This window comes from Pecten maximus, chromosome 16 (genome assembly GCF_902652985.1).
Source record: "Pecten maximus chromosome 16, xPecMax1.1, whole genome shotgun sequence".
NCBI classification, from domain to species: domain Eukaryota; kingdom Metazoa; phylum Mollusca; class Bivalvia; order Pectinida; family Pectinidae; genus Pecten; species Pecten maximus.
In genome coordinates this window covers 22,353,339-22,375,976 of record NC_047030.1, presented here as the reverse complement: position 1 = coordinate 22,375,976, position 22,638 = coordinate 22,353,339, and the positions used below count along the sequence as shown (strand labels likewise).

General features: G+C 38.9%; 1 protein-coding gene across 1 annotated transcript in view; it reads right to left on the bottom strand.

The window, feature by feature from the left end:
- The window catches only part of LOC117344700 (solute carrier family 12 member 9-like), a 31,553-nt gene extending 17,350 nt beyond the window's left edge, over window positions 1-14,203 (bottom strand). Inside the window, exon 1 of the mRNA XM_033907528.1 lies at window positions 13,726-14,203. Within this exon, the coding sequence (XP_033763419.1) occupies window positions 13,726-14,035 (310 nt within the window). The 5' untranslated portion in view covers window positions 14,036-14,203. The remainder of the gene's footprint in view (window positions 1-13,725) is intronic.
- Between the last annotated feature and the right edge of the window lie 8,435 nt (window positions 14,204-22,638).

Below are 22,638 nucleotides of genomic sequence, written 5' to 3'. Positions count from 1 at the left end.
TTAATTATTAACAATCTGTCAAAATGTATGTTTTCCGAGTTCTATGATAAAAGTATCTTAAATATGTGTTCGATTCATATTTAATGAAACCCCCTCGAAGTTTTATATTTTATCGCAAAGGCTTGCAAAAATAAAAAGTTCTAGATCTACGACTCGTTTAATAAAATCTGACATGAAATGAACACTCATTTATAGCCTACATATATGCAAGGCATGACACTATCTTTTTATCACCTCACTCATGAAAGGTGTATACTTATATCCCCTATAGCGATCACTCTCATATACATGTACTCAACAAGACTAGTTGCCTAGTTAGGTGTACATGTGGGTATGCGGTGCGAGACGTGCTCGCCATGACGATAAAAGCGCGCGCTAAGGGCGATAACTCCTGGGCTGACTCTAATTTGCGTGTCTACTTTTTTTGTGATATATACTATAAGATTTAACAACTGCATCAAACCGTTTTGTCCTTGAGGTCTTACCTCATACTGTTGTGCTTTGGGCTAATTCCAGAACGGAAGTCAGGGGAATCGGAACGGCCATAAACACATGTGATATTATACATTTCAGTGTTACCCTGGTCATAGTTATATAATATAAGACTTCGAAGGTTCATATCGTGATTTTTATGTTTATTATCGGATATTTACAGTCTTCGAGGTTCGACAAATAACAAAAATGTAAATATCCGATGATAAACGTAAAAAAAAATCACGATATGGACCTTCTTAGTCTTATATTATAGGACTAACCCTGGTCACAAACTCTGGGACGTCGACTAAACATATAACTTGCTAATTAATTGAATATCGCTGGATATTTCCTACTGAATCGGAAACACCCGAGTGTTATTCTGTAAGTGCTGGAAAAGTTAGAAAATGTTCGATTTAAAAGGACTTCGAATCGAGTCAAAATTTCAAATATCGAGAAGACAACCTTAAATTTCCGATGAAGAAGTTTATATATATGCATACGCATGTAAAATCACATTTATTTTACATTGAATTCGAACAATATATGTATAAGTTATGACTTTAAACTAAATCCTCTCTCTAGAAAGTCGTCATATGATTCAGTGGAACATGAATTATCATTTAAAGGGCACGTTCTGTAGTACAACCAACGCACAGATGATGAATGGACAATGCTAATGTAATTTTCAGTTCACAACACATTCTATCATCTGGGTTAAACTGATCTATCAATAAAATCTGTAGGGAAATGTCGTTTTGCATGTTTAACGATAAGTGCCATGCTTTCTATATAATCACTTTCATTAAAACGTATTTGAATATCTTAAATCTGGTACACCGACTGAGAGTACCCTTTATGAGTGTAGGTCTAATATCACTTTATATACCCGGTACATATGGTGTTTAAATAACATGCCCTTCCTGTAGCACGCCGTGACAACATCACACCACATATTTATCACTCCAAGGATAGGAAGGCCAGTGTGGCTGATATGGAAGAACGGCTGATACGTCACAGGGACATCGTCATGTGTAATAAAATCTATTCATCTCTAGTTTGACGGCTGAACTATCCTTGGATGGTTGTTTTGCAAATATTGTTCTTTTAATTGAATTTATGGATGATCATCTGCAAACAGGTGATACGTAAATAAAGATTGTAAATATTTGTAATTGATTACAATAGTATGTATACTTGTATATTAGCATGGTTGCGAAGTTTAAAATTCAGACGGGAAACTCCCGATTCCAGCCTCCCTGTCAGTCTGTCCCATTCCCTGACCGTACTGTTCAAACATAGCCCGTAATCTACATCAGGTAGCCTCACTCTCAATAGCCTCTCATCAAATATAAGGTAGCCTCACTCTCAATAGCCCCACATCAAACATAAGGTAGCCTCACTCTCAATAGCCTCTCATCAAACATAAGGTAGCCTCACTCTCAACAGCCCCTCATCAAACATAAGGTAGCCTCACTCTCAATAGCCCCTCATCAAACATAAGGTAGCCTCACTCTCAATAGCCTCTCATCAAATATAAGGTAGCCTCACTCTCAATAGCCCCACATCAAACATAAGGTAGCCTCACTCTCAATAGCCTCTCATCAAACATAAGGTAGCCTCACTCTCAACAGCCCCTCATCAAACATAAGGTAGCCTCACTCTCAATAGCCCCTCATCAAACATAAGGTAGCCTCACTCTCAATAGCCCCTCATCAAACATAAGGTAGCCTCACTCTCAATAGCCCCTCATCAAACATAAGGTAGCCTCACTCTCAATAGCCCCTCATCAAACATAAGGTAGCCTCACTCCCAATAGCCTCTCATCAAACATAAGGTAGCCTCACTCTCAATGGCCCCACATCAAACATAAGGTAGCCTCACTATCAATAGCCTCTCATCAAACATAAGGTAGCCTCACTCTCAATGGCCCCACATCAAACATAAGGTAATTTCCCTCTCAATAACCCGTTATCAAACATAGGTAATCTACCTGTCGATAACCCCACATCAAACATAGGGTACCTCTTTCTCAATAACCCCACATCAAACATAGGGTAACCTCTTTTTCAATAACCCCATATCAAACATAGGGTAACCTCTTTCTCAATAACCCAACATCAAACATAGGGTAATCTCTTTCTCAATAACCCCACATCAAACATAGGGTCACCTCTTTCTCGATAACCCCACATCAAACATAGGGTAACCTCTTTCTCAATAACCCCACATCAAACATAGGGTAACCTGTCTCGATAACCCCACATCAAACATAGGGTAACCTCTTTCTCGATAACCCCACATCAAACATGAGGTAACCTCCTTCTCGACAACCTCACATAAAATATAGGGTAACCTCTTTCTCAATAACCCCACATCAAACATAGGGTAACCTCTTTCTCGATAACCCCATATCAAACATGAGGTAACCTCCTTCTCGACAACCTCACATCAAACATAGGGTAACCTCTTTCTCGATAACCCCACATCAAACATAGGGTAACCTCTTTCTCGACAACCTCACATCAAACATAGGGTAACCTCTTTCTCAATAATCCCACATCAAACATAGGGTAACCTCTTTCTCAATAATCCCACATCAAACATAGGGTAACCTCTTTCTCAATAACCCCACATCAAACATAGGGTAACCTCATTCTCAATAACCCCACATCAAACATAGGGTCACCTCTTTCTCGATAACCCCACATCAAACATAGGGTAACCTCTTTCTCAATAACCCCACATCAAACATAGGGTAACCTGTCTCGATAACCCCACATCAAACATAGGGTAACCTCTTTCTCGATAACCCCACATCAAACATGAGGTAACCTCCTTCTCGACAACCTCACATAAAATATAGGGTAACCTCTTTCTCAATAACCCCACATCAAACATAGGGTAACCTCTTTCTCGATAACCCCATATCAAACATGAGGTAACCTCCTTCTCGACAACCTCACATCAAACATAGGGTAACCTCTTTCTCGATAACCCCACATCAAACATAGGGTAACCTCTTTCTCGACAACCTCACATCAAACATAGGGTAACCTCTTTCTCAATAATCCCACATCAAACATAGGGTAACCTCTTTCTCAATAATCCCACATCAAACATAGGGTAACCTCTTTCTCAATAACCCCACATCAAACATAGGGTAACCTCATTCTCAATAACCCCACATCAAACATAGGGTAACCTCTTTCTTCATAACCCCACATCAAACATAGGGTAACCTCATTCTCAATAATCCCACATCAAACATGAGGTAACCTCTTTCTCGATAACCCCACATCAAACATAGGGTAACCTCTTTCTTCATAACCCCACATCAAACATAGGGTAACCTCATTCTCAATAACCCCACATCAAACATAGGGTAACCTCTTTCTCGATAACCTCACATCAAACATAGGGTAACCTCTTTCTTAATAACCCCACATCAAACATAGGGTAACCTCTTTCTCGATAACCCCACATCAAACATAGGGTAACCTCTTTCTCAATAACCCAACATCAAACATGGGGTTATCTCCTTCTCGACAACCTCACATCAAACATAGGGTAACCTCTTTCTCGATAACCCCACATCAAACATAGGGTAACCTCTTTCTCGATAACCCCACATTAAACATAGGGTAACCACTTTCTCGATATCCCCACATCAAACATAAGGTAACCTCTTTACAATAACCCCACATCAAACATGAGGTAACCTCCTTCTCGACAAGCCCACATCAAACATGAGGTAACCTCTTTCGATAACCCCACATCAAACATAGGGTAACCTCTTTCTCAATAACCCCACATCAAACATGAGGTAACCTCCTTCTCGACAACCCCACATCAAACATAGGGTAACCTCTTTCTCAATAACCCCACATCAAACATGAGGTAACCTCCTTCTCGACAACCCCACATCAAACATGAGGTAAGCTCTTTCTCGATAACCCCACATCAAACATAGGGTAACCTCTTTCTCAATGACCCCAAATCAAACATGAGGTAACCTCCTTCTCGACAACCCCACATCAAACATGAGGTAACCTCTTTCTCGATAACCCCACATCAAACATAGGGTAACCTCTTTCTCAATAACCCCACATCAAACATGAGGTAGCCTCCTTCTCGACAACCCCACATTAAACATAGGGTAACCACTTTCTCGATAACCCCACATCAAACATAAGGTAACCTCTTTACAATAACCCCACATCAAACATGAGGTAACCTCCTTCTCGACAAGCCCACATCAAACATGAGGTAACCTCTTTCGATAACCCCACATCAAACATAGGGTAACCTCTTTCTCAATAACCCCACATCAAACATGAGGTAACCTCCTTCTCGACAACCCCACATCAAACATAGGGTAACCTCTTTCTCAATAACCCCACATCAAACATGAGGTAACCTCCTTCTCGACAACCCCACATCAAACATGAGGTAAGCTCTTTCTCGATAACCCCACATCAAACATAGGGTAACCTCTTTCTCAATGACCCCAAATCAAACATGAGGTAACCTCCTTCTCGACAACCCCACATCAAACATGAGGTAACCTCTTTCTCGATAACCCCACATCAAACATAGGGTAACCTCTTTCTCAATAACCCCACATCAAACATGAGGTAGCCTCCTTCTCGACAACCGTATCCTTGATAACCCTGCATGTAACGTAATTACAGCCGAGCTTCATTAATTGTTACAGACCTTGGTAGAATAATTATTTTGATTTCGTTAAGTCTTATTGAACGTTCTATCAACATATATCGTTATCTAAGAGAACGTTGTGGTAGGTGTGAAATTCAGATATGATTTTAATCAGATGTCATAGTTAACTATCCTGTTTTACAAGGTTATAATACATCCGTATAGATAAAATCGTACCACACACGCATCACGTGAGATAACAATACTGTGACGTCACAAATAAATGACCTCATTCGATTGCGTCGATAGTATATCACATGTGTTATTTAAGGATTAACATCAATTATTTTTTCTGTTATACAGCGAAGCGGTTTATGAAGAGAGTACACTCCAGTTTTTTATGTTATGACTGTATAACAGAAAAAATAATTAATGTTAATTCTTATAATTTAATTTCGTCTTATACACACCAAGATATTTCACTTTCTTTGGCGAACTCTTTTCTGTGATAAATTATTACGCAACGTCATCAGCCAATCAAAAATGACGTTACATTTCGCAACGTCAAAAATTTTGTTATGGAGGTATAACAAAATTATTTTAGCCAATGAAAATGCGTGTTTCATACAAAATTAAATTATAGAGAAAATCTATTTGAGTCTTTGCAGTATATTTCCCATAAGCACGAGTTATTCGTTTATAGAACGCTTTGACGCTGATCTTTCAATAAGATATATTTCAAGATACAGATTTGAAAACAAGAAGACAACTCGTTCTAGTATTCATGTAAAATATTCCATAAACACATTATTTTATTGTACGTGATCCATCTACACATGCCTTTCCGCCATGAAGTGCGATCATGATATTAGATAAGATCTATCTAAGTCGACGATGACATCAATAGCGTGCACTGAATTATTTAAACAAAAAATAGGACGTATTGACGTTTTATGATTAAAAAATTGTCGACATGGACAGGTAGTAGCTAAGGCAGGTTTGGCTATAGGTGTAGACAATTGTCGACATGGACATGTAGTAGCTAAGGCAGGTTTGGCTATAGGTGTGTAGACAATTGTCGCTATGGACAGGTAGTAGCTAAGGCAGGTTTGACTATAGGTATAGACAATTGTCGCTATGGACAGGTAGTAGCTAAGGCAGGTTTGACTATATGTATAGACAATTGTCGATATGGACAGGTACAGCTTTTGCTGTTTACATTATAGACAGTAGTTAATAAAGACATGTGATAACTAAGGCTGGTTTGACTGTAGTTATAGACAGTAGTTACTATAGACCAGTGATAACTAAGGCTGGTTTGACTGTAGTTATAGACAGTAGTTACTATAGACCGGTGATAACTAAGGTTGGTTTGACTGTAGTTATAAACAGTAGTTACTATAGACCGGTGATAACTAAGACTGGTTTGACTGTATCTATAGGCAGTAGTTACTATAGACACGTGATAACTAAGGCTGGTTTGACTGTAGTTATAGACAGTAGTTAGTATAGACCGGTGATAACTAAGGCTGGTTTGACTGTAGTTATAGACAGTAGTTACTATAAACAGGTGATAACTAAGGCTGGTTTGACTGTAGTTATAGACAGTAGTTACTATAGACCGGTGATAACTAAGGCTGGTTTGACTGTAGTTATAGACAGTAGTTACTATAGACCGGTGATAACTAAGGCTGGTTTGACTGTAGTTATTGACAGTAGTTACTATAGACCGGTGATATAAGGCTGGTTTGACTGTAGTTATAGACAGTAGTTACTATAGACCGGTGATAACTAAGGCTGGTTTGACTTTAGTTATAGACAGAATAGTTACTACAGACCGATGATAACTAAGGGTGGTTTGACTGTAGTTATAGACAGTAGTTACTACAGACAGGTGATAACTAAGGCTGGTTTGACTGTAGTTATAGACAGTAGTTACTATAGACAGGTGATAACTAAGGCTGGTTTGACTGTAGTTATAGACAGTAGTTACTATAGACCGGTGATAACTAAGGGTGGTTTGACTGTAGTTATAGACAGTAGTTACTATAGACCGGTTATGACTAAGGTTGGTTTGACTGTAGTTGTAGACAGTAGTTAATATAGACAGGTGGTAACTAAGGCTGGTTTGACTGTAGTTATAGACAGAAGTCACTATAGACAGGTGATAACTAAGGCTGGTTTGACTGTAGTTATAGACAGTAGTTACTATAGACCGGTGATAACTAAAGCTGGTTTGACTGTAGTTATAGGCAGTAGTTACTATAGCCAGGTGATATAAAGCTGGTTTGACTGTAGTTATAGACAGTAGTTACTATAGACAGGTGATAACTAAGGCTGGTTTGACTGTAGTTATAGACAGTAGTTACTATAGACACGTGATAACTAAGGCTGGTTTGACTGTAGTTATAGACAGTAGTTACTACAGACAGGTGATAACTAAGGCTGGTTTGACTGTAGTTATAGACAGAAGTCACTATAGACAGGTGATAACTAAGGCTGGTTTGACTGTAGTTATAGACAGTAGTTACTATAGACCGGTGATAACTAAAGCTGGTTTGACTGTAGTTATAGGCAGTAGTTACTATAGCCAGGTGATATAAAGCTGGTTTGACTGTAGTTATAGACAGTAGTTACTATAGACAGGTGATAACTAAGGCTGGTTTGACTGTAGTTATAGACAGTAGTTACTATAGACACGTGATAACTAAGGCTGGTTTGACTGTAGTTATAGACAGTAGTTACTACAGACAGGTGATAACTAAGGCTGGTTTGACTGTAGTTATAGACAGTAGTTACTATAGACTGGTGTAAACTAAAGCTGGTTTGACTGTAGTTATAGACAGTAGTTACTATAGACCGGTGATAACTAAGGCTGGTTTGACTGTAGTTATAGACAGTAGTTACTATATACACGTGATAACCAAGGCTGGTTTGACTGTAGTTATAGACAGTAGTTACTATAGACCGGTGATAACTAAGGCTGGTTTGACTGTAGTTATAGACAGTAGTTACTATAGACCGGTGATATAAGGCTGGTTTGACTGTAGTTATAGACAGTAGTTACTATAGACAGGTGATAACTAAGGCTGGTTTGACTGTAGTTATAGACAGTAGTTAATATAGACAGGTGGTAACTAAGGCTGGTTTGACTGTAGTTGTAGACAGGAGTTACTATAGACCGGTGATAACTAAGGCTGGTTTGACTGTAGTTATAGACAGTAGTTAATATAGACAGGTGGTAACTAAGGCTGGTTTGACTGTAGTTATAGACAGAAGTCACTATAGACAGGTGATAACTAAGGCTGGTTTGACTGTAGTTATAGACAGTAGTTACTATAGACCGGTGATAACTAAAGCTGGTTTGACTGTAGTTATAGGCAGTAGTTACTATAGCCAGGTGATATAAAGCTGGTTTGACTGTAGTTATAGACAGTAGTTACTATAGACAGGTGATAACTAAGGCTGGTTTGACTGTAGTTATAGACAGTAGTTACTATAGACACGTGATAACTAAGGCTGGTTTGACTGTAGTTATAGACAGTAGTTACTACAGACAGGTGATAACTAAGGCTGGTTTGACTGTAGTTATAGACAGTAGTTACTATAGACCGGTGATAACTAAGGCTGGTTTGACTGTAGTTATAGACAGTAGTTACTATAGACCGGTGATAACTAAGGCTGGTTTGACTGTAGTTATAGACAGTAGTTACTATAGACCGGTGATATAAGGCTGGTTTGACTGTAGTTATAGACAGTAGTTACTATAGACAGGTGATAACTAAGGCTGGTTTGACTGTAGTTATAGACAGTAGTTACTATAGACACGTGATAACTAAGGCTGGTTTGGCTGTAGTTATAGACAGTAGTTACTATAGACCGGTTATGACTAAGGTTGGTTTGACTGTAGTTGTAGACAGTAGTTAATATAGACAGGTGGTAACTAAGGCTGGTTTGACTGTAGTTATAGACAGAAGTCACTATAGACAGGTGATAACTAAGGCTGGTTTGACTGTAGTTATAGACAGTAGTTACTATAGACCGGTGATAACTAAAGCTGGTTTGACTGTAGTTATAGACATTAGTTACTATAGACATGTGATACCTAAGGCTGGTTTGACTGTAGTTATAGACAGTAGTTACTATAGACCGCTGATAACTAAACCTGGTTTGACTGTAGTTATAGACAGTAATTACTATAGACAGGTGATATAAGGCTGGTTTGACTGTAGTTATAGACAGTAGTTACTATAGACCGGTGATAACTAAGGCTGGTTTGACTTTAGTTATAGACAGAATAGTTACTACAGACCGATGATAACTAAGGGTGGTTTGACTGTAGTTATAGACAGTAGTTACTATAGACCGGTGATAACTAAGGCTGGTTTGACTGTAGTTATAGACAGTAGTTACTATAGACGGTGATAACTAAGGCTGGTTTGACTGTAGTTATAGACAGTAGTTACTATAGACCGGTGATAACTAAGGCTGGTTTGACTGTAGTTATAGACAGTAGTTACTATAGACCGGTGATAACTAAGGCTGGTTTGACTGTAGTTATAGACAGATAGTTACTACTAGACCGATGATAACTAAGGCTTGGTTTGACTGTAGTTATAGACAGTAGTTACTATAGACCCGGTGATAACTAAGGCTGGTTTGACTGTAGTTATAGACAGTAGTTACTATAGACACGTGATAACTAAGGCTGGTTTGACTGTAGTTATAGACAGTAGTTACTATAGACCGGTGATAACTAAGGCTGGTTTGACTGTAGTTATAGACAGTAGTTACTATAGACAGGTGATATAAGGCTGGTTTGACTGTAGTTATAGACAGTAGTTACTATAGACCGGTGATAACTAAGGCTGGTTTGACTGTAGTTATAGACAGATAGTTACTATAGACCGTGATACTAAGGCTGGTTTGACTGTAGTTATAGACAGTAGTTACTATAGACCGGTGATAACTAAGGCTGGTTTGACTGTAGTTATAGACAGTAGTTACTATAGACACGTGATAACTAAGGCTGGTTTGACTGTAGTTATAGACAGTAGTTACTATAGACCGGTGATAACTAAGGCTGGTTTGACTGTAGTTATAGACAGTAGTTACTATAGACCGGTGATAACTAAGGCTGGTTTGACTGTAGTTATAGACAGTAGTTACTATAGACCGGTGATAACTAAGGCTGGTTTGACTGTAGTTATAGACAGTAGTTACTATAGACACGTGATAACTAAGGCTGGTTTGACTGTAGTTATAGACAATAGTTACTATAGACCGATGATAACTAAGGGTGGTTTGACTGTAGTTATAGACAGTAGTTACTATAGCCATGTGATAACTAAGGTTGGTTTGACTGTAGTTATAGACAGTAGTTACTATAGACAGTAGTTACTATAGACAGGTGATAACTAAGGCTGGTTTGACTGTAGTTATAGACAATAGTTACTATAGACCGGTGATAACTAAGGTTGATAACTAAGGTTGGTTTGACTGTAGTTATAGGCAGTAGTTACTATAGACACGTGATATAAGGCTGGTTTGACTGTAGATATAGACAGTAGTTACTATAGACAGGTGATAACTAAGGCTGGTTTGACTGTAGTTATAGACAGTAGTTACTATAGACACGTGATATAAGGCTGGTTTGACTGTAGTTATAGACAGTGGTTACTATAGACCGGTGATAACTAAGGCTGGTTTGACTGTAGTTATAGACAGTAGTTACTATAGACAGGTGATAACTAAGGCTGGTTTGACTGTAGTTATAGACAGTAGTTACTATAGACACGTGATAACTAAAGCTGGTTTGACTGTAGTTATAGACATTAGTTACTATAGACATGTGATACCTAAGGCTGGTTTGACTGTAGTTATAGACAGTAGTTACTATAGACCGCTGATAACTAAACCTGGTTTGACTGTAGTTATAGACAGTAATTACTATAGACAGGTGATATAAGGCTGGTTTGACTGTAGTTATAGACAGTAGTTACTATAGACCGGTGATAACTAAGGCTGGTTTGACTTTAGTTATAGACAGAATAGTTACTACAGACCGATGATAACTAAGGGTGGTTTGACTGTAGTTATAGACAGTAGTTACTATAGACCGGTGATAACTAAGGCTGGTTTGACTGTAGTTATAGACAGTAGTTACTATAGACACGTGATAACTAAGGCTGGTTTGACTGTAGTTATAGACAGTAGTTACTATAGACCGGTGATAACTAAGGCTGGTTTGACTGTAGTTATAGACAGTAGTTACTATAGACCGGTGATAACTAAGGCTGGTTTGACTGTAGTTATAGACAGTAGTTACTACAGACCGATGATAACTAAGGGTGGTTTGACTGTAGTTATAGACAGTAGTTACTATAGACACGTGATAACTAAGGCTGGTTTGACTGTAGTTATAGACAGTAGTTACTATAGACCGGTGATAACTAAGGCTGGTTTGACTGTAGTTATAGACAGTAGTTACTATAGACAGGTGATAACTAAGGCTGGTTTGACTGTAGTTATAGACAGTAGTTACTATAGACCGGTGATAACTAAGGCTGGTTTGACTGTAGTTATAGACAGTAGTTACTATAGACAGGTGATAACTAAGGCTGGTTTGACTGTAGTTATAGACAGTAGTTACTATAGACCGGTGATAACTAAAGCTGGTTTGACTGTAGTTATAGACAGTAGTTACTATAGACAGGTGATATAAGGCTGGTTTGACTGTAGTTATAGACAGTAGTTACTATAGACACGTGATAACTAAGGCTGGTTTGACTGTAGTTATAGACAGTAGTTACTACAGACCGATGATAACTAAGGCTGGTTTGACTGTAGTTATAGACAGTAGTTACTATAGACATGTGATAACTAAGGCTGGTTTGACTGTAGTTATAGACAGTAGTTACTATAGACAGGTGATAACTAAGGCTGGTTTGACTGTAGTTATAGACAATAGTTACTATAGACCGGGGATGACTAAGGCTGGTTTGACTGTAGTTATAGACAGTAGTTACTATATACACGTGATAACTAAAGCTGGTTTGACTGTAGTTATAGACAGTAGTTACTATAGACCGGAGATAACTAAGGCTGGTTTGACTGTAGTTATAGACAGTAGTTATTATAGACCGGTGATAACTAAGGCTGGTTTGACTGTATCTATAGGCAGTAGTTACTATAGACACGTGATAACTAAGGCTGGTTTGACTGTAGTTATAGACAGTAGTTAGTATAGACCGGTGATAACTAAGGCTGGTTTGACTGTAGTTATAGACAGTAGTTACTATAGACATGTGATAACTAAGGCTGGTTTGACTGTAGTTATAGACAGTAGTTACTATAGACAGGTGATAACTAAGGCTGGTTTGACTGTAGTTATAGACAGTAGTTACTATAGACCGGTGATAACTAAGGGTGGTTTGACTGTAGTTATAGACAATAGTTACTATAGACCGGGGATGACTAAGGCTGGTTTGACTGTAGTTATAGACAGTAGTTACTATAGACAGGTGGTAACTAAGGCTGGTTTGACTGTAGTTATAGACAGTAGTTACTATAGACCGGTGATAACTAAGGCTGGTTTGACTGTAGTTATAGACAGTAGTTACGATATACACGTGGTAACTAAGGCTGGTTTGACTGTAGTTATAGACAGTAGTTACTATAGACAGGTGGTAACTAAGGCTGGTTTGACTGTAGTTATAGACAGTAGTTACTATATACACGTGATAACTAAGGCTGGTTTGACTGTAGTTGTAGACAGTAGTTACGATATACACGTGGTAACTAAGGCTGGTTTGACTGTAGTTATAGACAGTAGTTACTATAGACAGGTGGTAACTAAGGTTGGTTTGACTGTAGTTATAGACAGTAGATACTATATACACGTGATAACTAAGGCTGGTTTGACTGTAGTTATAGACAGTAGTTACGATATACACGTGGTAACTAAGGCTGGTTTGACTGTAGTTATAGACAGTAGTTACTATAGACCGGTGATAATTAAAGCTGGTTTGACTGTAGTTATAGACAGTAGTTACTATAGACAGGTGATATAAGGCTGGTTTGACTGTAGTTATAGACAGTAGTTACTATAGACCGGTGATAACTAAGGCTGGTTTGACTGTAGTTATAGACAGTAGTTACTACAGACCGATGATATCTAAGGGTGGTTTGACTGTAGTTATAGACAGTAGTTACTATAGACCGGGTATAGAAATAAGGTATTTATATCATGGTCTGCCATTTTGATTTTTAGTTGATGTTTTATTTAAGAATGACGCACGGTAACGTTTACACCTAGTGCACTCAGGGGTCTTTGGAATCCGTTACAGAAAACATAAAACTGAGGATTACCTTTCATTAGTTCCAACAGAAACAGCCCTTAACCCCACTCTCACCTTTATGCACAGTCTATTAATAAACTGTCGCGTGACTAATGTAATTGGAAGCCCGAGAGTTTGCTTTCTTGCAGTATTTGACTGGTTACCATGACAACGAAAGCCTTAGGAACAATCTTACTAGTGTATCGTCTTCAGATGTGGAATAGAAAAATCGAAGCAAATACATCACACTTACCTGTACGGAGAAACAGCAGCGTACTAAACATTGATAAAGCCACAGGTGCAAACACACCGGCGAAGGTAGACAATGTTCTTCTGGGATCATCTGTAACTTCTTCTGAACCGTCGTCATAGCCACAACAAGGCAAGAATCCCAGCACGCGCGATACAATTCTGTTCCTTCCTACAAGTCTCACTATCTCGTACCAGCGTCCCTCTCCTGGAGACTCCTCCACCCCGGGTCCAAGTGTTTTATACCCATCATGCCTATGAGACTTTAGTGGTGATAAGTTTCGTTTGTCATCATCGTTAAAAGCCTCTGCCATTTCGTATGATCAGCTAAAATAGCAGACTAGCCGGTATACGCTATATTCCGGAGGCTGAGCGGGTTGACAATTACGAAACAAAACACACCATTTGGTATTTAAAATGTTCCTCAATGGATAGCTGTGTCATTTCATGTGTATAATAGCTATGTCACTTGGTTTTTATAAACGGACTTCAGATACCCATACCACACAGTGTGGTGTGTATGTACAATCATCACATGAGCAATCATCTACAATGGCAGTGGCGCGCTTTCCTCTGTGTGGCCGACACAGATTAAATAGTTCTGTTCTAATATCACAATACCTGTGCTTCCGATCTATTCATTTGCTATATCGTTGAAATACATCACAGAATTGACGATACACACGCTGTGATATATAAAGTAGACTTCTTGTGGTAGTTAGCTTTCCATTCGTGGTTTGACATTAAAGATTCGATCGATAAAACATCTAAATGGAAAGCGTACAGTGACAAGTAAATGGCGCTCCAGCCAAGCACGTGAAACAATGTCTATAAATAACGCATGTGATTATGTTAGATCTTATAAACATTCCATTATGAGGCGCGTGTACTCCATTTCAATTTAGATAGTTTATCTCTTGTTTGATCCAACTGATTAGATTATTCTATCCGTGTTACACAAGCTTCCTCAATTTATATGGTGTTATGTAGGATGTTTTGGGCATTCTCTCTTGTCTGACATATACTTAATTCAAAAATTACAAAACACTATAAGGTGAGTTATAATGCCATATCAGAACGTTTTTATTTACTTTTGAATGTAAAGGCAAATTTCTTTTTTTTATTAACACTTTCATCTGGTATAATGTCTGGAAATGTACCTTTCAAATTATCGATTCAATCAGGGTTAGTTTTAATTATGCACCATAAAGCCAGGTTTGGCTGCAGTTTATACACATGTTGTCCCTACAGCGTGGATTGTTGTAGTTATAAACAGGTCTAGTCCGAGTTTCCTCTGGCCCTGACACCATGTCTGCTACGTTATCGCAGCTAGGTATATGGCGCTTACACCAGACATAGTGTCAGGGCCAGAGGAAACTCGGACTAAAACAGGTGGTCACCGAGGCAGGTTAAACTAGTTATAGACAGGTCGTCTCTAAGGCAGGTTAAACTGTTGTTATTGACAGGTCGTGTCTTAGGCATGTTAAACTAGTTATAGACAGGTGGTCTCTAAGGCAGGTTAAACTAGTTATTGACATGTGGTCTCTAAGGCAGGTTAAACTAGTTATTGACATGTGGTCTCTAAGGAAGGTTAAAATGGTTATAGACAGGTCTTCTCTTAGGCAGGTTAAACTGTAGTTATAGACAGGTCGTCTCTAAGACAGGTTAAACTAGTTATTGATATGTGGTCTCTAATGAAGGTTAAAATGGTTATAGACATGCGGTCTCTTAGGCAGGTTAAACTGTAGTTATAGACAGGTCGTCTCTTAGGCAGGTTAAACTGTTGTTATAGACAGGTGGTCTCTAAGGCAGGTTAAAATGATTAAAGGCCGTCTCTAAGACAGGTTAAACTATAGTTATTGACAGGTCATCTCTTGGGCAGGTCAAACTGGTTATAGACATATGGTCCCTTAGGTAGGTTAACTGTAGTTATTGACAGGTGGTCTCTAAACCAGGTTACACTAGTTATAGACAGGTCGTCTCTAAGGCAAGTTAAACTAGTTATAGATAGGTCGTCTTTAAGGCAGGTTAAACTAGTTATGGAGAGGTCTTCTTTTAGGCAGGTAAACTAGTTATAGTCAGGTTTGGCTTTAGTTATAGACAGGTAGTATCTTAGGCAGGTAATTAAACTTAATAGCAGACTCGTCTGCATGACTTACGTTTTTGTTATAAATCATTTAAATGTGAATGCTTAATATACACTAAAATAGATGTAAAGTCGACTTTTTTTCCAAAACAGTAGAAGGTCATTGAAACCTCGAACTAGAAATGATGTAACCCTGGTGATTAGTGACATATACAGTGATAATAAAACCTTTCTCATCCGCCCTGTCATCAATATAATATCATGACGTTATTTGATATCTACAAACTGTAATTTGAACTTCAACATGGACATTTAAGCTGATTTTCCAACAAGACGTCGTGGTTTGGGACCAGACGGGTTCCATGGGACCAGCTTATAGTATTTTTTTTCCGAGCGTGTTGAAATTCGTTCTAATCGTATCAAATCTTGGTTGGCATGGCGCGGTTCCACAATCAGAAATCCGAATATCGACAAATTACACACATCGATTTCTATGGTTCCGAGTGTGTTCACTGTGGAGACAGGGCGGCGCTCCACCATAATCGCCGTAATTAAACCTAAAACAATTACACGGCTCTAGTGATTTCTGCTGAATAATCACTTTTAACGCTGTCTTACTCAATTGTAAATTAGAAAAAATATACATTGAGCCATTGAACGAACTCTATATTCCCAAACAGTTTTCCTTCGATGGTCGATACCAATGTTCTGCCGGCACATACGATTGATAAGATATAGATGAGTGTTATTCTAAACTCATCCTTTCCTGGAGACTGAAATGTTTCTTTAAAATACATAAGTTGATCTGTTTTAACTTTCAAAATAAAGGCTTCACAGCAGTACTTCACTGAAAACATATGTAGTTTTTCACATTTGGTATTACCCATAAGTTTAAAAAACCGATATGATAATAATGAATTGACAGAAATCATCAGAACCCATCCTAAATATTGTATAAGACCCATGTGTCCTTTATTTACTACAAGTACCGCGTCGACAGAAATCTATCAACAGATGGGGTCACGTAGGTAACAGACAAGTAACTAATTAACTGTTAATATTTACTTACTATAACGTACTTACTTCTTACCTACCTACCTACCTACCTACTTATTCACTCACTCACTCACTCACTTACAAATCAAGAAGACAATTAACTCTTACGTACGAAAAATTAGTCCACACTATCCAGCATATATTTAAGCTAACTTATAAAATCCCACCGCTGCCACCACGCCAAAAGTTATAGTACCGGCGAGTCAGATCCGGAATTTGCAAGCATTCATGAAACGTAGAGTGTTTATGTAACTTATAGTTTTCTAAGAATAGAATATTTGGAGGATGGTAACAAAGAGAACACCAAATACCCTTGATATTTCATAGACACATACATTTGTTTTATTTATTGATTTATTATTATTACTTTTTATTTCTGATTATTAGTATTTCTTTCTTTTTTATTATTATTTTTTTATCTAGCATCTGGTAAAAATAAATACAGGCTATTCTGTTTTCGAAGCACTACTGACGCCTCGCCATGGCCATAGATCGTGATTTTAGAATTCAGGCCAACCTTCATTAGTACAGGAAGTAACCATACACCGGATCTCTAACACGATAGGTAACGATCTGTTCTTTCTCATTATGACTTTCATGAAATGCAGAGCATGCATTTACGAGAAAATTTGTGTTAAATTTAATTCAGAATATTCACAATTACTTATGCAATACTCAGTCTAACGAGGCATCATTGATTTAGTACAGAAATGTTTTAGATAAGAGGTTTAATCCGCGCTTCACACATCAAATAATGAACTATAGCATTCTGGGCAGCCCTACCCTCGACCTTAGTTCACTTGATATTGTTATCTATGCTACAGTGGTGCTGGATCTCCGACAGGACATGTTTTGTAAGATCGATATGTCGTCAGACAGGCTATTTCTGGATAATGAGGAAGGGTCGACTGCGAGTCGGGCAACAAATGGCAGGTAATGTCTACAACGCTTCTGTGCGAGCTGGCCGAAGTTAGCCAAAACACTTCCGTTGCAGTTTTGACGGAACCGATCGAATTGGGGAAGCAGATCGAGTGACATCGTGCTACTATGTCGACAACGCTTCTAGTTCCTGTTTTGATGGAGCAGATCGAAGTAATCTGAGCAAACCACGAGATCAAACTGCAGATAATACCGACGATAAATGTATGGACTGGTTCGATACCTTCCCGGGTCGTAGCATGTGATGGGTCTTTCATGTGTTATTTATTGAGGTAGCCACCAGCTACTACCGTGGTACAAGAAGAGCATGGATCGTTATGACACTGCCTCGTTATCAAGTGTGTGGTGAAATCATGGCTCACGAAGTATATCAATCGGAAAACTAGCTCGCATGTTTACCGACATACACTGGTAGCCTCTCATCGGTATCCTAAAGTATGGGGTGTTATTATAAATTGGAGGGGGAGGGGGGGGGGGGGGGGGGCTCTCAAGCAGCTTCAGCGACTTTGGGGTATAGTTTGGTACTCTTTTGGAAAGAAAATGTCAATCTCATAAAACTAACATATATCCTTAAGTCAGTACGCATACAAATGTTACCGCCTGCGAAACGTCCGGAATTTCCCTGTTCCTCTTAACACACATTTCCCTAGGTCTCAAATCACGTAATTCTCAAGCCCATGGCCTTGTGAACTGAACCAACACACCGGATACAAGCCTGTCTTCCCCTGTCTGTATTTTATTTCAAATATAATCAATGAAATATCATGAATCAGAAAAAAGCGATAGCTGAGTCACAGTGTGACATCATATTACTCCGGGAAATGTGCTGATTCTGTACCGATATATACTTCCCGTCGACCTATTCCACAGTGCTACACATGATCACTCTATACGCGGCGACAGACTCTTTACATCTCCCAAGGGAATGCTAAGGTTTTTATTTCCTTCAGGGAAAACACACAAAATAATCAATATTACCTGTGTTGAGTGCATCCTAAAAACGTTTGGTCTAATTAAACATTTTATGTTGAACATTTAACAATGGGTCCCGAGGGCCTGTGTCGCTCACCTGGATATTTAAAGCAATTTTGACGAAATATATAACAGGTACTTGATCCCTCTGTCAGCACACCCGTTACATATTCCAATGAGTTTATTGATAGAGGATAGTACCTGTGTACGATATATTACCAACCCACCATAGATTGAACTCTTCCGTTCAGTTCCACGCCCGGTAGTTACTTCCTCATATATCATTTGGTTTCCAGTTGTAGTCACACCCAACTTGTCGGTCTAAAGCTTTATATAGAATTTAACGTTTACCTTCCAACTACAATTTTTGTATATGCGTTTTCCTTATGGCTATATCAGTCGAGATTGTCTGGCCTTCCCCCCCCCCCCCCCCCCCCCCCCCCCCCCCCCCCCCCCCCTGCTAGTTATATTCTAAAACAGCTAAATGTGTGCTTTGTAATGTCAATATTATAACCACGCCTGGTCCACTTACTCATGGAGTCCATATAGTGTATGAATTATCTATCCCGAACCCACTCCCTTTATGAATCATTTACGTATAAACCTGAATGCTTTTTGTTTTCATGCCTAGCAGTAGGACTCGTTGTGATAGCGTAGTCCTGGACGACAGACGGACGATTTCTGACAGATGGTCGTCTGTCGGAGAGTATTGTGGGTAGAGTTTGAATGTGGTGACATATTTTGATAATACATACGTATGTATATATACATATCGATAATAATAAAATCCGACCGACATTACTATTTTCAATATATTTTCTTTCTTCAAGGAGGAACTATTTGTTTTACTATTTTACTATATAATACCGTATTTGACCTAATAAGGGCGCAGGGCGCGGGTAATTGACAGTGGGGGCGCCCTTATTAAGATTAGTTATTCTGAAGTTTTATGAAACAGACTATACCTTATAGCAGAATATCCCAAGGTTGTGGAAACGGTAAAATATTCAGTCATAAAAATATTCCAGATGAAGATATCTATTCATTATCATATATTAAGCTTAAACATCACTTGAATACTCATGTAAACTTGTAACCCATGCCAGCTGATCTTTAGACCAGAGAACGTGTGTTCCACCATTTATGTTCAAATGGAACTCTTTTGTGTTCTATTTATAGAAACAGGTGATTTCCCAGATCATATCAGACATCGTTTTCTTTGACCTAATAATTGATTTACAATGTCTTTTACTAGCTTTCTGTTCTGAACAAAAGTAATTTATCAACAAGAATGAAGTCTTTATCTTCAAATGTGTGTTTAGTTTTGGGTGCTCTTTGCACTGACATGTCATCTGTAGCCTGTAGGAATACACAAAATGTGGCGAAAACATGTGTTCCAGTTACTTAATTTGCTGAAGAAAATTGAACACATAAAGTAGCAAAATATTTCACATGAATTATTACTTTTGAACACCATTTTGACACTCAGTCAAAGATTTATTTCCTTGAAAAAAGGTAGGGGCGCCCTTACTAGGGCAGGCGCCTTGATTAGGTCAAATACGGTATGTACTAAATCAATAGAAAACAGAGGTAACCCATTAGAAGTTTCTAATTTCGCCATTGCCATGATTGCAATGACGTTATGAAATCACCGACTTCATCATATATATCAATAGGGGAGGCAACTCAATGATCACATACAACACGTGTTTTTTAAATCATGATTTGAATGATTCAACCAAACTGAATGTTTCAACCTAACAAATTCCAAGTAACAAAAAGATTTCCGATCATACCATTAAAATCATGACATTTTGTTATAAAACTAAACGTAGATATTCCTGTTAAAAAACAAGAGGCCCATGGGGCCTGTATCGCTCACCTGGTTGGATTAGACCAAATGTGAAATAATGTTCATATTCAAGTTGTTTTATTTGTAAAATTCTAACAATGCTATATATGGTTATAGTGTGGGAATCCCAACTGCTTTAAAGATTAATGAAGTCCAGACTCTCTAAGGTCTGAAAGACCTCAAGAATTGTTTATAGAACATGCATTCATCACTTTATGACTAGTAGAATTACCTCTATTTCACCTATTGGGCCCACCCCTTTGGCCATTCGGGGGTCAGAGTCACCATTTATGCAAAATCTGTTCCCCTGTTTCTGACCAAATTTGGTTCAAATCCATTCATAACTTGATGGCTAGTAGCGATTCAAAGGAATTACCTCTATTTCCCCCACTGGGCCCCTCCCTTTTGGCCCCTTTAGGGTCAGAGCCACCATTTATGCAAAATCTGTTCCCCTTTCCCCAAGGATGTTTCTGACCAAATTGGGTTGAAATTCATTCATAACTTTATGACAAGTAGAGATTTAGAGGAATTACCTCTATTTTCCATATTTGGCCCCGCCCCTTTGGCCCCTCAGGGGTCAGAATCACCATTTATGCAAAATCTGTTCCCCTTCCCCCAAGGATATTTCTGACAAAATTTGGTTCAAATCCATTCATAACTTTATGACTAGTAGTGATTTAAAGGAATTACCTTTATTTCCCCTATTGGGCCCCGCCCCTTTTGCCCCTCGGGGGTCAGAGCCACCATTTATGCAAAATCTTTTCCCCTTCCCCCAATGATGTTTCTGACCAAGTTGGGTTCAAATCAATTCATAACTTTATGACTAGTAGCGATTTAGAGGAATTACCTCTATTTCCCATATTTGGCCCCGCCCCTTTAGTCCCTTTGGGGTCAGAGCCACCATTCATGCAACATCTTTTCCCCTTCCTCCAAAGATATCTCTGACCAACTTGGGTTCAAATCCATTCATAACTTTATGACAAGTAGCGATTTAAAGGAATTACCTTAATTTCCCCTATTGGGCCCCGCCCCTTTGGCCCCTCGGGGGTCAGAGCCACCATTTATGCAAAATCTTTTCCCCCTTCCCCCAAGGATGTTTCTGACCAAATTGGGTTCAAATCCATTCATAACTTTATGACAAGTAGAGATTTAGAGGAATTACCTCTATTTTCCATATTTGGCCCCGCCCCTTTGGCCCCTCGGGGGTCAGAGCCACCATTTATGCAAAATCTGTTCCCCTTCCCCCAAGGATGTTTCTGACCAAATTGGGTTCAAATCCATTCATAACTTTATGACTAGTAGTGATTTAAAGGAATTACCTCTATTACCCATATTGGGCCCCGCCCCTTTGGCCCCTCGGGGGTCAGAGCCACCATTTATGCAAAATCTCTTCCCCTTCCCCAAAGGATGTTTCTGACCAAATTGGGTTGAAATCCATTCATAACTTTATGACAAGTAGCGATTTAAAGGAATTACCTTAATTTCCCCTATTGGGCCCCACCCCTTTGGCCCCTCGGGGGTCAGAGCCACCATTTATGCAAAATCTTTTCCCCTTCCCCCAAGGAGGTTTCTGACCAAATTGGGTTCAAATCCATTCATAACTTTATGACAAGTAGAGATTTAGAGGAATTACCTCTATTTCCCATATTTGGCCCCGCCCCTTTGGCCCCTCGGGGGTCAGAATCACCATTTATGCAAAATCTGTTCCCCTTCCCCCAAGGATGTTTCTGACCAAATTGGGTTGAAATCCATTCATAACTTTATGACAAGTAGCGATTTAAAGGAATTACCTCTATTTCCCCTATTGGGCCCCGCCCCTTTGGCCCCTCGGGAGTCAGAGCCACCATTTATGCAAAATCTTTTCCCCTTCCCCCAAGGAGGTTTCTGACCAAATTGGGTTCAAATCCATTCATAACTTTATGACTAGTAGCGATTTAAAGGAACTACCTCTATTTCCCCTATTGGGCTTGGCCCCTCGGGGGTCAGAGCCACCATTTATGCAAAATCTCTTC